Source organism: Paramisgurnus dabryanus, chromosome 1 (genome assembly GCF_030506205.2).
Source record: "Paramisgurnus dabryanus chromosome 1, PD_genome_1.1, whole genome shotgun sequence".
In the NCBI taxonomy this organism is placed as follows: domain Eukaryota; kingdom Metazoa; phylum Chordata; class Actinopteri; order Cypriniformes; family Cobitidae; genus Paramisgurnus; species Paramisgurnus dabryanus.
Window position 1 is genome coordinate 68,587,669 of NC_133337.1, and position 14,997 is coordinate 68,602,665.

A 14,997-nucleotide genomic window follows, 5' to 3' on the forward strand; every position below is an offset into this window, starting at 1 on the left:
GAATAATACTGTGTCCTACACCCAATAAAATCATTGTATGTTTCCCTAAGAATTTTGTCACCGATTGTATTGTGGCTCTTTATTTTAAAATCATATTGTTATCAGGCATATATCAACAGATCTAATTCAAAGCGTTATATTAATATAATTCAAATATAATTTATAAAGGTAAACAAAAACATTTACAAAAAAGGTATTCTTATTAACCAAATTAGATAATATAATACTATATTTATAATTAAATTATTTTGCATTAAATGCATTAATTATATCAGCATCATAGTCGTATATGATATTATTCAATACAAGTCTACACAGATTAAATGTGGTGGCATCACATCTGAATTATTTGACAATATTTGCAATAAGACTTTATTAATTGTTCATAAAGTAAGAAATGTTAAAAGCAGATGTTAAGAAAAGACTAATGTTACAATAATGACTCAATTTTAATATCTAGAAATAATATTTATAGTTATAACTCAAATTATAAAGTGAATTTAAGAGAATAATTCGATAGGAGTCCACCTTAAATTAGACTGGTCGAAATTGTGCCCTAACTCCCATAACTCTAGGTTGCTCCGAGGTGTTTGGCCTATAGATGAACTTGTTTCCTAGCTCTGGGTGCACTACTCTGGGCAGGACTACCAGGTTCATCCAACATGAATTAGGCCTCTATCTGTGTTTGCTCGCATAAATGGTGTGGCATTTTGTTGCATGGGCGGGCAGGGCTGCAGTTCACCCCAGACCTGAACGTGTTGGTTCTCTCAATTATTTAATTTTCTTCAGCTCAATATTGCTGTTACAGTGAGCTAAAAGAAATAATCCTCTAGAAAGGGAAATCAACTTCTCTGTAAAACTCTGATCAGTTTCCAGTAGATGCAGTGTAAGATATTTAAATGAATCAGATATACGCTGTACATGCATAATAAATATATTTATTAAAATGTAATTCATACTTTGCAAAATGTTTAATACATCAGATTAAAAAAGCTCAATGGAGATGCAATCACTTTAACACTTAACTCCAGAAACATTTGGCAGTGTTAAGAGACTGCACATATCATGCATAAGCGAAAGCTGTCACATGAACAAAATACTTAAGTAAAACTAAAGCGTAGTTTTGGTATGGTTACGCAAACCACTGGCCTGCAGTGAGGAACATGTTTGTGCAAAAATCACAGAAATCAAATGGACAGCACAAAAAAACAACAGAAATACAAACACAGATCACAAGATTCTAATCTAGAAGATGTTTCTTATCACGTTGTTTAAATATAAACAAATGAATCCATTTTGGTTAAAAAAAAAATTAAACACATGAGAATATCAAATGGTAAACAAAAGACAAAAAGCATTTCTGGACTGCTAATAACGGTGTGATTTTTGGTCTGTGTATTTTTTCTGAAGTCTAACTACTTGACTTCATTCAAGAGTGTTTGTCTGCAAGCTATAGAGTTCTGTACTTAGTGCATACTGTCTCCTGGCATCTATGAACAACAAACACAGATAAACAATATAAGTTTATCGCAAAAGGCTGAAAAAGCATTGGCAATCGCTGCTGGGTTGCGCAAGTTATGACGACAAAATACTTAATCAATACTGTTTCCAGAGGCTTTTATGAGAACATCTCCTTTCCAAAGCCCACAACAGGGAAAATAAAATGTCATTTTCATCATTTCCAAACACATTTTAAGAAAACAAATGTTTAAATAAATTACAGTCACCACAGAAACTCAGAAAACCAAACAAAACGACCCATGGCTTTTGAGGCCTGAACATTTCAATGTTTCACAATGTTTTACCGTTACATACTGCCAACCACCTCAGTTGTTCCAAGTATCAGCATGGCATAAAGAGTTTTGTAGAAAGATGGTAATAGTCTTTGATGAAGCATTCATTCAGAAAGAGGTCAGTGAGTCTTGCGTGGGCACCACTCAGTGTCTGGGTAGAGTAGGCAGTGAACCGTTTTGAACCTAAAGAGATCATGAAAACCAGCAATGAACATCAAAAAAGTAGATTATGCCTTTTATTCATGCAAATTTGTGCATACAGAGTCCAAATGTCTGCAGGACCTTTATTGCATTTTACTGTTTTTCATTACAATGACGGCACGCACATGAGCTGATACTTCTGATAAGAGTTGTAGTCTTCACCCTTAAAGTTAATAGAAATCAATCATACTGGATGCACAAATGATGTTCATGGGTGACCAATTTAAATCTTTTTTTACTGTTATATTATATTGGAAGTCAGTAGTGTGATCTGACAGAAGCCCCAACAAAGTGGCGTGCGAGACTACTATCGCATTACTATTGCATTACACAAACTTCTGCATTGCACACATTAATCAGCGTATGACATCAAACTATTGCGAGAGTACTTGTTTTGAATTGCCCTTGAGATACTTTGATGTCCTAGGCGGATCGGTTTGCGCAGTGCCACATGAAGTCAAACACACCCAAGTTTATGGATTTAAACATTGTTGATAACATTTGGGATAATGTAAGTACACATGCAAACAAAACATCACACTGTGATAGTAGTTTTTGGATATATAAATGCAAAAAGCTTGCATATTGTGCATTTAATGACCTATAAATGGTGCAGAATCTTTAATATTGCTACTTTTCTTTGTATGCAATTAAAACGTTCTTAGACATTTAATGTGGTCGCAGACTATTGGACTCCACCCTATTTTGAATGTGAGTGTGTACCGTGAAGGATCTTCAGCCAATGAGAACACTCCTCCAACACTGACCACATTCCTCCTGTTCTCAAAACCACCATAACTGAGGGTCACCTGTGGAGGAAAGCAAAAGCTGTTGAGACAGGTGACTCTGTTACTGTTAACAATAACATAGGTTGGCTGAGATAGATATGCTTTAATACAGTGGTTTTCAATCTTGTTCTAGGGGACCCACTGCCCTGCACATTTTGTATGTCTCCCTTATCTAACACACCTGATTCAGATCATCAGCTCATTAAGGGAGAGATCCATGAACAAAACTGGGTGTGTCAGTTAAGGGAGACATACAAAACATGCAGAGCTGTGGGTCCCCTAGGACAAGATTGAAAACCACTGCTTTAATAGATCTTAGTTATAAGAGGCTTGATGGGCTTAGTATTACGGTACAGGTATTATGTAAGTGGGATATATAAATTACACAGATGGGGCAAGTTAGGTGAGTGGAAGCAATTTGGGATGAAAGCCAAACCCTCCTGCAAAACAATAATGTTAAACTAAAGAAGAAAGTATAAGATTGTTTTGAAATTCAGGATGCTACAAAATCTATACTTATAATAACCAATCGACATATAATATACACATGCAAATGCTGGAAATATACTGGCAATGCCTTCAAGCATTTTGAAATCTTTCCTGTCTTTTACCTCAAGTGCCACCCAGTTGTCTAACCTGTTTGAGAATGTTGTCGGTAGGAAGTCTCTGGAGATTCTCCAGGTGTGAGTGAAAAAGTCCTGTGTGTGTCAGAGGGACTTCAAGCAGAGCCTCAATAATGTAACCTATTGTACAGTCATCTGGAAGGCGAATCTTTTCTGCAGTCGTAATGAAGTTTCCAAGGCTGTCAAATAGAAGAGAGCAAACCACACACTGATCACACTGAATAACTTAAGCACTAAAAATTGAATTTAGTGAACAACAGAAAACTATAACATCTAAGAAAATGTTTTTAATACATGTTAAAATGCTAACGACTGTTCAAACGTATCACACATTTGCATGTAAACCTGTTTGAGGTCTTTATGCAAATCAAAAAACCAAAATGTCTATATAAAAACTTGTGACTATAATACTGGGCTTTCATTGTAAAAATGGTGCCATAGCCCATCATGTGCCCACTGAATAAACCTAAAAAGAGCAAATTTTTCTGTTAACAACAAAAGAAAGCAACACAGTTTATTACATCTAGATTAATTTAAACAGTTTATAGCACTTTCCATTGCAGCATGGCATGACTGTTATGTTACTAAACGTGACGTTTAAACACTGTAGATCACAGATTTTTCAAAGAGAATCGTCACTACCAACGCCAAGATTAGATTAGCCAGTACAAGATTAGCTTATCGTCGTTCACTGTCGAGCAAACCAGTAACCCAGTGTTGTCGTCTCTGCTGTGTTGTAGTTCTCAAGTTTTCAAGCTCCCTTTAAGCAGAGAAAAAACATCCACAAGCTGAGAATCAATAACACCATTCCAGTGTTTCCCACAGACTCGCAGTTTATTTGTGGTGGCACATCCAAGCACGGGTATGGGTGGATAATGGAGAAATGGGTTTCGGATGTGGAACCGTGTGAAAAATCGAAATTATTTTGTAACTTTGTGCACGGCTCCACATCAGAAAATGACAAGTGTCAAGGCTTAAATAAGCGGTCAACGTAGTGAGGTGACTGACGAAAAACTATTTGTACCGGTCAATTTAGATTTTGTGACAGACCGACACCAATTAAATTGTTGTAAAGGAAACACTGCATTCCATCGGTATGCTCTGTTGCTCCCATGTTGTCTCTTTGTTTATTTTGGATTTATGATGATTTCAAGGCAGTAGAGGTGGCACAACTGTAACAGTAAGTCTATAATCCCACCCACTCTAAAGTGATACTAAACTATAGTGGAAAAGCAATGAAAGCGAGCTAAGCCATCGAGCCAAGTTGTACCCTGCGATGGAAAAACACCATGAGTACCACTTCAGAGAGGGTGAGATTATAGACTTATCGCTGTAGTTGCGGCATCATCGTGCAAGCATTTGTAAAACGTGATACAAACAAACGCACGACATGAGTAATGGAGCATGTCAATGTAATGTGTTCTTGATTTTCAGCATGTGGATGTTTTTTTTACTGCTTAAAAGTGAGCACAGATGACGACATCACTTGATTTACTCGATGGCGCACAAGGGTAAGGTAACCTTGCATTTATGATTGATTCTCTCTGACCAATCAGTGATCTGCGTCACACATTTTAATATCGTTACAGCTCGCTTGGAACCTCAACCGAGGTGGTACTAAAAAATGATCTGGTACAAGGTAGTGTTCACAGTGGAAAAGCCCCATAAGCTAACTCATTAAACAAAAGGTGTTATTTAATTTTAAGGCATTGCTTTACCTTGCCCATGGACTCATTTTGAGTGCTAAACCCCGGCTAATACAAAACCCGGCTCCTCCAGTAGCAAACCAGAACTTAACAGAGACCTGCAGAACATATACAACAATAAAAGGTTTAACAAAAATAATACGACAAGTTGACACAGAAACAAACCAATGGCTAAATAACTTTTGAACTGTTTTTTCCCTTTTAGATTGCAATCCTAAAATGCTCAACTGAAGTACGCACACCAAAAATATGCATGCAATCTTTTGGTAGAACAAATATGTGACCCTGCCTGTGAAAACCCAGCTAAAGTCATGGCTTAATTGTGATTTTTTTTAAAAATCAATGATTGAAACCAAATTTGAGACTTTAGCCTAGATTTTAGAGACAGGGTCACATACATACATACATACCTACCTATATGTCCAACAGATCAGCACTATGAACTCTTTCTCCACCATTATCGTTCTCTATCAAAAGTCCTTCACAAAAATGCAATTCTCAGCTTTTTGCACAAAGTTTGTTTTTTGAAAAACCCTACCCATATTTGAGAGGTGATAAAAAGAGAGCAAATGAAAGTAGGATGAAACTTTTTTTTTTTTAAAGCAGAGGGCCTGTTCTTTTATTTGATGTATTGTATGTTTATATATTTATTTAGTCTATTTAAGAAGAAAATTTTCCAGAAGGCATTCAACTTTTGGAAAAATCATAAAATTGCTGGCGCTGACAACTTTTTTAAAAACGCTGGCGGGGAAAGAGTTAAAACATTTACGGCAAGAAAGACTAGATTATTATTTTTCTAGCCAAAAGACACTGAAATCTCACCGATCCATCGCTCTTGACCCTCTCAGCAGCCTCTATTGGGTGGTCCAGACTGGGTCTGCCCAGGTACACATCCTGTGTGTGAGAATAGGAGGAGAGAAGCTCCAGCAAATTGGGCATGATGACATAATTATCATCGTCCACATGACAGAACCACCTGAAAGACGGCACACAAAATAAAGAAAGCTACAACGCTGCAGTTTTGCATTGATTCCTTTAGATATAAAGTATAAGACACATTTACTTTCCTTAAACAAAAGCCTCTCATAATTTACCCTCATGCCATCACAGTTGTATACGACTTCCTTTTCAGTTGAGCACAAAGTATTTTATATTAAAATGCTATTAATGTTGCCTTCCGATGGGGTGCCAACATGGCAAAGCTCCAACAAGCACATCCATCATTAAAGTAATCCAAATGACTCCAGATGTTGTTTGAAGTTAAATGATACATTTGTGAGAGAAAATAATATTTTGAGCGCATTTATTTAGCATGAATAAGGGTGTGCAAACTGTGGGAGAATTTTCCTATTTAGACAAACCTTTGGTTTGTTATTCTTATCAAAACAAAGATTTGATTACAATTCTCAGGTTCCTACTGTAAGCCGAATGACCCTGACTTTCCATGACTCTCACTGACTAAACAGATGAATTTTTATGACCTATGTCTGAGATCCCATGATCCTGATAATGTAGTGTACACCGAGAGTTAATAAAAAATTTAGCTTAATCCATAAAATTTATTTTAAAAAAAATGTCAATAAGCGTCTGTTTAAATTGTCTCACTTAAAATCAGAAGAGGCTTGGACCCAAAAACGGCATTCCTAACACAAAACTCAAAGGAACAGTATGTAAGAAATTTATATCAATTAATCATAAAATGGCCCTGATATGTCACTAGACATTAAGAAATCATTTTCATTTCAAATACTTATATCACTCACAACAGTGGTCCGGCCAGGATATTGTCATTTAAAAAGTGGAGTTGCAGCCCTCAACTGATGTTTATGTTGTCATTTTGTGTATTGCCCACCAGTTGTGTGATTACAGTACCAGTTTTAGCCACACGTTTTGTGATTGCAATACCAGCTTTGACCACAATCCTACATACTGTTCCTTTAACTAGTGGATTACACTTTGATAAATGCAAACAAAAATTTAAAGCGACAAACAAAATCCCTGATATTCCATGACTTGGACAAAAAGAATATAAAATTCCCTGCTTTTCAATGTCTGGAATAGACCTTATATAAACAACAATATTTATTAGTAGCATTATCTTATGCAAAACGTTTGTGTATTAATTTTTTTTAACATTTAGTGTTTATGTCTCTATTTTTTGTGCTAAAATGTATTTCTTGTAAAGCCTTTTGCAACAATGCAAAACTGTAAAAGCATTACTGTAAAGAAAATGAATACTGTGGCAGATATATATAGTATGTGGCAAATGAACTCAACTTTTTCTGTGATTCGATGAACTTGTCATACTCCACCGACATCTTACAGCAGAGGGCTTGACGGGTGTGTGCCGCAGAACAGTTGGTGTTGATGATGTTGAGTCCTTGAGAAGACGTTACATTGTGACTTATTTCTGATGACATGAGCCTTGCCATAAATGATATTTCTTTATATTTGTATTTCTAAGTGATTCTAACATATAATTTTTTAACATAAGTTCAACTTTTTCTTGCATCCATATGAAAATGTGTTACCTGTTTTGTGTCTCAGATCCTTATCCTCTGCATCAGTAAAGAAAAAAGTCTGCAAAAGAGAAATCAGTCAGTGTTAAGTGCTACATGAAAAAATGGTGCTTACACATACAGTATCTGCTGGAAAATGCTGGCGTAGTTTTCATTGCGCTGCCATGTGGTTTTTAAGGAAAAAATCTAAAAACCGCTCACTTGTTCACTCCTTCACTATTCCCTATATTTGAGTCCACTATATGGGGAAGAAGCGAACACGCTAGTCATTTTGCATCCTGACAAAAATATCTTGCATCATAGACTGTTGTGTAGATTCTAAAAAACACTACAAAATGGCCAACATTTTGGGGTAAGTGATAGGGGGCGAATTCAGACACACAGTTACACACATAGTTTCTGGCCCAGATTTTTGGAACACCTGTAGTGACGTATCAACATATGATTGGTCAGTATTAAGTTGGGAAGGTATCTCTAGTTGTTCTCAGTAGGTGGCAAAGTTAACTAACACTTGGATGAGACATCTACAAACACAATAAATATTGCCCAGATTTTCACAGTTTTCTGTCAATTGTTGCATACGTTCTAATCTAATTTTCACTCTAATGAAATGCAGGCATTATAAGAGGTGACATTTGGGCATAAACTGTCCGAGCCACAGTTGCAGGAAGAAAAACACCATCTTTGAATCCAAGACTTAGTCAGTGATGTTTTTGTCAAATAGCATGTTTGAGCAGGCCCACGTTCAAAATAAAAACCAACAGAGAGAACAAAAACTATAACTTACATCCATCCATCTCTACATTTGTTAAGTCCAGTCTTGTTTAAGGCCTTACATTTATTTCTTAGCTTGTTCTGTCTCAGAAGACTTTTCACCTTTTCAATTAAGACTTAAGAATTATTACTTGAATCTTGTGCTCTTTCATGGGGCCCAATAATTAGACTTTAATAGAGGTCCTGAGTGGGCCCCACTTATCACATCATGGCTCAGGACAACATTCTTAGCCGATCTGCCTTTGCCCCAGTTTAAACATTAGGAAATCTAATTGCCAAAGAATGTTTTCGCTGGCATGAACTGGCATTGTTTTTTCAAATGCTTGGGTTCAAAATTTGGCATTAACAGTGGAAAGAGAGTACTCGAAACCTCTCCAGGCAGTTGTCCTTGCTGTGAGCAATCTTAAAACAATGGGTCTTGCACTGCTATGCAGGTTCAAGTCAATTTTGGGGGCCTCTCGGGTCCCACTCAGAATTCAGAGAGAGGCCTCAGGAAGGGGGGAATGTCTACCTCCCTGACGCCTTTGGCAGTCAAGTGAATGTAGTTGGATGAAAGCAAACACACGACGTCTTGTGTCTGTGGATCTCAGGTTGCAGTAGAACTTCCTCCTTCCGAGGACCTAAGGGGTATCAAGACCAGACCCCCCCCAAAACCACCCACACCAGGCACACTGGCAGGAAGCAGCTGCCAAACCTCCTCTTTTACGTGCTGACCACTGTGTATAGATACAAGACACTGCAAGGATCTTCTTTGTAAAAGATATCCACTAAATAAATTGTAATGTATCTATTGGATTATTTACTTCTTAGCAATTTTTGTGTTTTTTGATTCAAGCTCTTAAATAGACAAAACCCTTTCACAGATATAGCTCTCTGTGATGAAAAGGCCAACAGTGATGTGCAAGGTTTAAATAAAATTAAAAAAACTACAACGGAGGACAGAGCAAATGAGGATGTGCGCAATTTTTTTGGAAAAAATGTTCAAAATTCTGCAGAATGGTTCTAATATAGTTCTGACTGTAATACGATATTACATCTTTTCAGATTCTGTGCAGGACTGGTTATGACCAGTAATGACAAAATCAGAAATGCCAAAATAGAACGACATAAAATACAAAAATAACCAACCAGCATAGTTCAAGAGACAACCACAGTACCACAGGAAGTACTATAAATTGTCAAATAACTGACAATGCTTTTATTATGAGAAACTACAAATTGACAACTCCATTAAAAGACTTGATTTACTTAAACACTTTATTACCTGTTCCTTTGCTTTCGACACCCAGGTCTGAGACAGAAGCTGCAGTCTGGACTTGTGATATTTCCTGGTTGTCTTAACGGCAATAAAAATGTCTCTTAAGTCCAAAGCGTCTTTGGAATGGGACCCAAGAGAGTTGGCACGTGCTGGGTCCCCTTCTAACACCCTCTGCAAGTCTTTGGATCGGCCCCTGAGAGCAAATGGGTGGGTGAAACGGTCATCCTTGGCACTACCACTTCCTTGGCGTCCAGCCAAGTCAGGGTTTCTGTGGAGGTCACGTATGCGCCCGGCTCTGGTGGGCTTGGCATGCGGCCGGGGTTGGGGCAGATCCCCCAGGCGCTGTGGTGCTTGTAGTGAGGGTATAAGAAGCACTAGTAGGGCACAAAATAACACGGAGAGCAGGAAGCAGATTTTGTTGGTGCCAACATGGAATAAGTGCATTCTTTCTGTACTCAAAGCCAGCTCAACCGCCCGCGTCTGCCTGACTCTCCACAATAGCGCCCATCTTCACAACATCACTGAGAACCCTGCGTAAGCAAAAACAACAAGCATACCTATAAATCATGATGTTGTATATATATGCATTTCATTTATAAAACAAATCCTAGGGTTGTAAATGGACATATGGGCTCTTATGTAAAAACGTTCCTGAATAATGTTTGCACTTAATAAAGTTACATACCTTCTATGTAAAATCAAAGAACAATTTAACATATTTCATTGCATTCATTGGCACCTTTAAAACTCCTTATTTATTGTCTATTTGTTGCATCCAGCATATTACATCCACTTTTGTGTTCCAGAAAAAAGAAGAGAAAAATAGGTTAGAAGCAGTGAAGAAAGTTTTATATTTTGGGTTGAACTATGCCCTTAAAATGTACAAAGCCTGTTTCTTTCATTGCCTCATTGTGCAATCCAATGAAAACACATGCTCTGAGTTTCATTTTGGCACCAGCAGTCATCTGTCAGCATGCCTTGTCAACCCTAATAACAACCTTAGCCATCAATGTGACTCATTTCCTGTCTTCTATTTTCAGAGTTGAAATGATACCTCAACAGCTTACAGATGTGGAAGCTGAAGGCTGCAATGTCAGCATGAAATAATATTCATATTTACACCCATCTAAAAGCTCAACTAAATGTGAGACGCCACACACAGCTCTTAATGAAAAAGAAACAAAGTTAAAAATATCACCGATGCTTACACCTTTAAGGTACACTTAAAAAATAAAGAGTACATAAAGGTTATTTGTATTTCCAGAAAAAATCATTCCAGAGACGCTGGCACAAATGGTGAAAACTGGTTCAGTCATTCCCAAACTAAATCAGGATTTTAGTGAAGATAGGCGCTCATGACACTTTTACCTAGACATAATTTTGGGGAGATTTCTAGCACTTGCATGTCTGCGTCAGCTGGCTATCCCTGCCAAAGAATGCATGTTAATAATCTGTTAAATAGTTTTTTTGATTTTCACATAGAAGCTATGTAACTGTTTTAGGGCTGGGCGATAGAGCTAAAATGTATATTATCGATATAACATGCTATATCATTCGAAAGTGATAATTATTGATACATTTGATTAAGCTTTTTAAAAAATGACAAGCAGAAAAAAGTTATAATTTAACCAGTTAACCACAGGCAAACAATAAACTATTTTAGTTTAACAGTACAATTTGTATATCTTACATAAAGATTAAATTGGTGTTAAATAATCTCTATAGTGTTAAATAAAATTGTACAAAATCTGTGCAATATGTAGAACAATTAAGGCAAACTTTGAGGTAGATTTACATTTGTAACACTTGGATGATTTATCATGAGGCATCCCTGTAGAGTACCCTGAAGTACCTCTCCATCGTGAACTACTTGTGGGTTATTTGTTGTGTTGCGGTAGATGCAGACGGACGGCATGCAGTTTATTCGAGAGGGTATACAAGGGACGTTCGCATACGCGCGCCGTCCACATGACATCATTTTCGTCATCAGGAGGGTTTGCTGTCGTAAGTGCGCGGCCCAAAAATTGAGACCGTGCGCACAGTATGCGTACAACAGTGTTGTGTCGAACACGGCCATCCGTGCGTAGCTGCAGTGAGTATACTTAAAAAGCTGCGCTGATGTGTGCGTGCGTGCGAGTGCCGAAAAAAGTATACCCGGCCCTAGGTGGTTAAACAAGTTGCTTGTCAGAATGTTCTTTTTTTACATGTTTTCGTGCTTTTCCTGTCACATGGCGATGGCACAACTGAATCCCACAGCAACACTTATTACTGGACTAGTTGCTTGTCAATCAACACATGTTCTTTTATCAGGGTATATAATAGGCTGTTTAATCTAGGAACGGCGATGCAATGTAGTCCAATGCAGTTTTAGCAATGCATTAACAGGCATCATATCAATGTTTTTTCCCACTGTTATCAATAAAGGTGTATCGGCGATGCATATCGATATCGGTTTATCGCCCAGCCTTAAAGCAACACCAAAGAGGTTTTTTTTTATCTTAAAATAACATTTCCAAAAAAGTTTCAGTCGTTCATCCACTCGAAACAGGGTGAACGGCACTTTCACATTCGCTTTGCAGCCCTCTATCGGCCAAAACCGCACTAAAGAAGTTTCCAGCCGTCGGGTCCCGGTTCTGTAGTTCGAGTGAAAACTACAAAAACTTGCTTTACGGCAAGTTACAATCCAATCATAGCCAGCTTTGCTGCAGCAGGCTTATTTACGACAGTGGCAATGGACAATTCCGCTTCCAACCTGTAGGGGGAGCGAAGAGCAAAAACTCTTTAGTGTTGCTTTAATTTCTAGCACTTGAACGCCTGTGTCCGCTGTATAACTTTAAGTCAGGGGTGTCAAACTCAATTTCATCCCGGGCCACATCAGCATTACGGTTAAACTCAAAGGGCCGGTTGTATTTGAAAGACTGTATGAATGTATTAACTCTTATTACTGTACATTGCATAATTTTCCCTGCATTTGCTTACTATTGGTTTTGTTAATAACTCAATTAATACCTAGCTTTGAAAGTAGAAGCCCAGGCAAATAATGACAAAGTGTATAGAGTACAACTATTCTACAGATTATTTAAAAAATAATTGTTGTGACAAAAACACATGTTGTATGTGAGTACAGTACACTCAAAATATTCTGTTATCCTTCATTGTGCAGGTCAGAAAATGAGAGGCATTTTAGATACTAATAAAGAGTTTTACAATCTCCACCACAAAATTATGCATTTATTAAACACATCTACCCTCGCTTGTCATTTCTTGCCCAAAAGCTTCAAAAAGCTGTGATTTTTTTTTACCTGGCTTTGAGTGTCTGACTGATTGACTGACATTTCATGAGTTCAGTGTTGTAGGCTACGGATTAATAGTTTCAATCGTTTATTAAAAGTAATCAGTTCAGATGAGTCATTAGTTCGCGTATTTAGCGGGAATAGACGCGTAAAAACCTAATCCCAGCTGGACATCGCGAAACATTTCTGTACACGAGACGGAAAACATTTTCTCGCTGGATCCGCGTGAGTGGGTGCGAGAGAGGGAGAGAAAGAACGAGCAGATAGTCCGTTTTCATATGCGGAGGTCGCATAAGCAGCGTCATCAAGCCTGGTTTATTTAAGTTAACTGCCCATTACATTCGCAAGTCATACGCATATTACAACTATTTACTATAAACAAAGAATAATATTTAACTTTATAATTGTTAATATTCTGAGTCTTGATGACGCATGCAGCCTGGAAATGCGATCTCCGAAGGCTGCAGCATCCCCATTCAGACACGCCCACTCTAGTAGTGTGCGCGTGCGGGGCACTGCTCGTTCTCTCTCATGCAATCATCAACATTATCACTATAATTACATTACAAAAAGACTTTGGCGGGACAAAAATTAGTTTTGGTGGCTGCTAAAAAAATCTATATAGGAAATAACCTGCAAAAATAAAACTTATAATAACAATAAAATAATCTGTAAACTCTCGCGGGCCACACAATTAACATAATTTGTAAACTCTCGCGGGCCAGATTAAATGAGGGGGAGGGCCGGATTTGGCCCGCGGGCCTTGAGTTTGACACCCCTGCTTTAAGTTATAAAAAACACATTTTTTATTTGATGGCACCTTTAAAAAAATCACTTTGAACCATAAGCTGTTACTATTGAAACCATTAAAATATTAATTTATGCAGTGTGCTTTATTCAAGTATGATTAAATCGTGTTTGGTCGGTTGCCAGATAAAAAATCTTAACCCAACACATAACCAGTAGAGACCACATATACCATTATATTTTTTTCATTAAAACCAGTGCAATTCCCATTTCAACCATTAGAATTTCTAAATAGTTTGGTTATATTTTACAAACACGGTTATGTTTGTAAACATTGCTTAACAAAATAGCAAACTTGAACTAACGAGCAATGTTCTACATCATTTTTAATCTTAGTTCGTGTTAATTTCAGTATTTCATTTACATTTTTTAAAGTTAACGCAAATGAACGTGAACAATTGTAACTTACTGGCATTAACTAACATTAAGATAAGATTCATAAATGCCGCAAACCTATATTGCTCAATGAAAGCAAATGCATTTACAAATGTTAACACATACAACCATATTGCAAAGTTTAACAATGGTTTCTATTGTGTTTAGCAGCCGCAGAGATGAAGGCAGCTCAACAAACACTGCCATGATCAATGAAAATGAATCATTTTTCCTGCGGTACACTTTCCAAATGCACGAACGTTCATACAACGTTCAAAACAAACTTAAAATAGTTAATCAGTTTTTGTTTTATCCCCAAATGCGATAGAAGTCTCTTACCGCGTGTATTCCGATGTTTTCCCGTGCTCGTCATCATCCTCAGGACATTCAAACAAAACGTCAAAACAATAAATATCATGCCAGGCTAAAAACGCGTATATGTCGATAGTATGAAAATAAATACTCGGTTGGTAAACTTAGTGGTTTCTATTCCTCCTCAGCATGACTCATTTATATCCATATCTCCTCATTGTTCTTGCTTTGACTTCTCGTATTGTTTTCGTTTCGAAACACGAGTTCATATCAGACTCCTTCAGTACATTTAAACTAAAGTTATTCTCATGGCGCAAGCACAAGAACTAAGTAGATTGAGTCTGACTGGATTGCTGGAACCTCTCGTTGTTTTCTTGAGCTCTGATTGTGGCGTGCCATAACATAAACGATAGTCCTACATTGTCCTTTCTCTGCGAAGCTGAAGGTGCATGCTTTGGACATCAGCGACTTCTGACGGTCGTAGGTGGTACTGCAGCTTTTTAGCACAATTACAAGGTTAGGAGAAGACACACTTGGAGGCCTAATAA

The 14,997-nt window shown here is 37.5% G+C and overlaps 1 protein-coding gene across 1 annotated transcript; it reads right to left on the reverse strand.

The window, feature by feature from the left end:
• Positions 1–922: 922 nt before the first annotated feature.
• Positions 923–14,926, reverse strand: rfng (RFNG O-fucosylpeptide 3-beta-N-acetylglucosaminyltransferase). The gene is made up of 9 exons (XM_065257592.2): positions 14,477–14,926; positions 9,669–10,192; positions 7,643–7,691; positions 7,389–7,491; positions 5,934–6,087; positions 5,124–5,209; positions 3,419–3,584; positions 2,718–2,803; positions 923–1,976 (listed from the first exon to the last, which is right to left on the reverse strand). The coding sequence occupies exons 2-9, from the start codon at positions 10,104–10,106 to the stop codon at positions 1,913–1,915; spliced, it is 1,146 nt and encodes a 381-aa protein (XP_065113664.2). The 5' UTR covers positions 10,107–10,192; positions 14,477–14,926; the 3' UTR covers positions 923–1,912.
• Positions 14,927–14,997: the final 71 nt, after the last annotated feature.

What these genes read in the sequence shown, in the direction of transcription:
- rfng (XM_065257592.2), bottom strand. Translation starts at nt 10,106, where the DNA reads ATGCACTTATTCCATGTTGGCACCAACAAAATCTGCTTCCTGCTCTCC. An exon ending in AAAATGAGTCCATGGGCAAG is followed by an intron (nt 3,585 to 5,123) that starts GTAAAGCAATGC and finishes TCTATTTGACAG; the next exon opens with CCTTGGAAACTTCATTACGA. An exon ending in TTGGCTGAAGATCCTTCACG is followed by an intron (nt 1,977 to 2,717) that starts GTACACACTCAC and finishes TGATCTCTTTAG; the next exon opens with GTTCAAAACGGTTCACTGCC.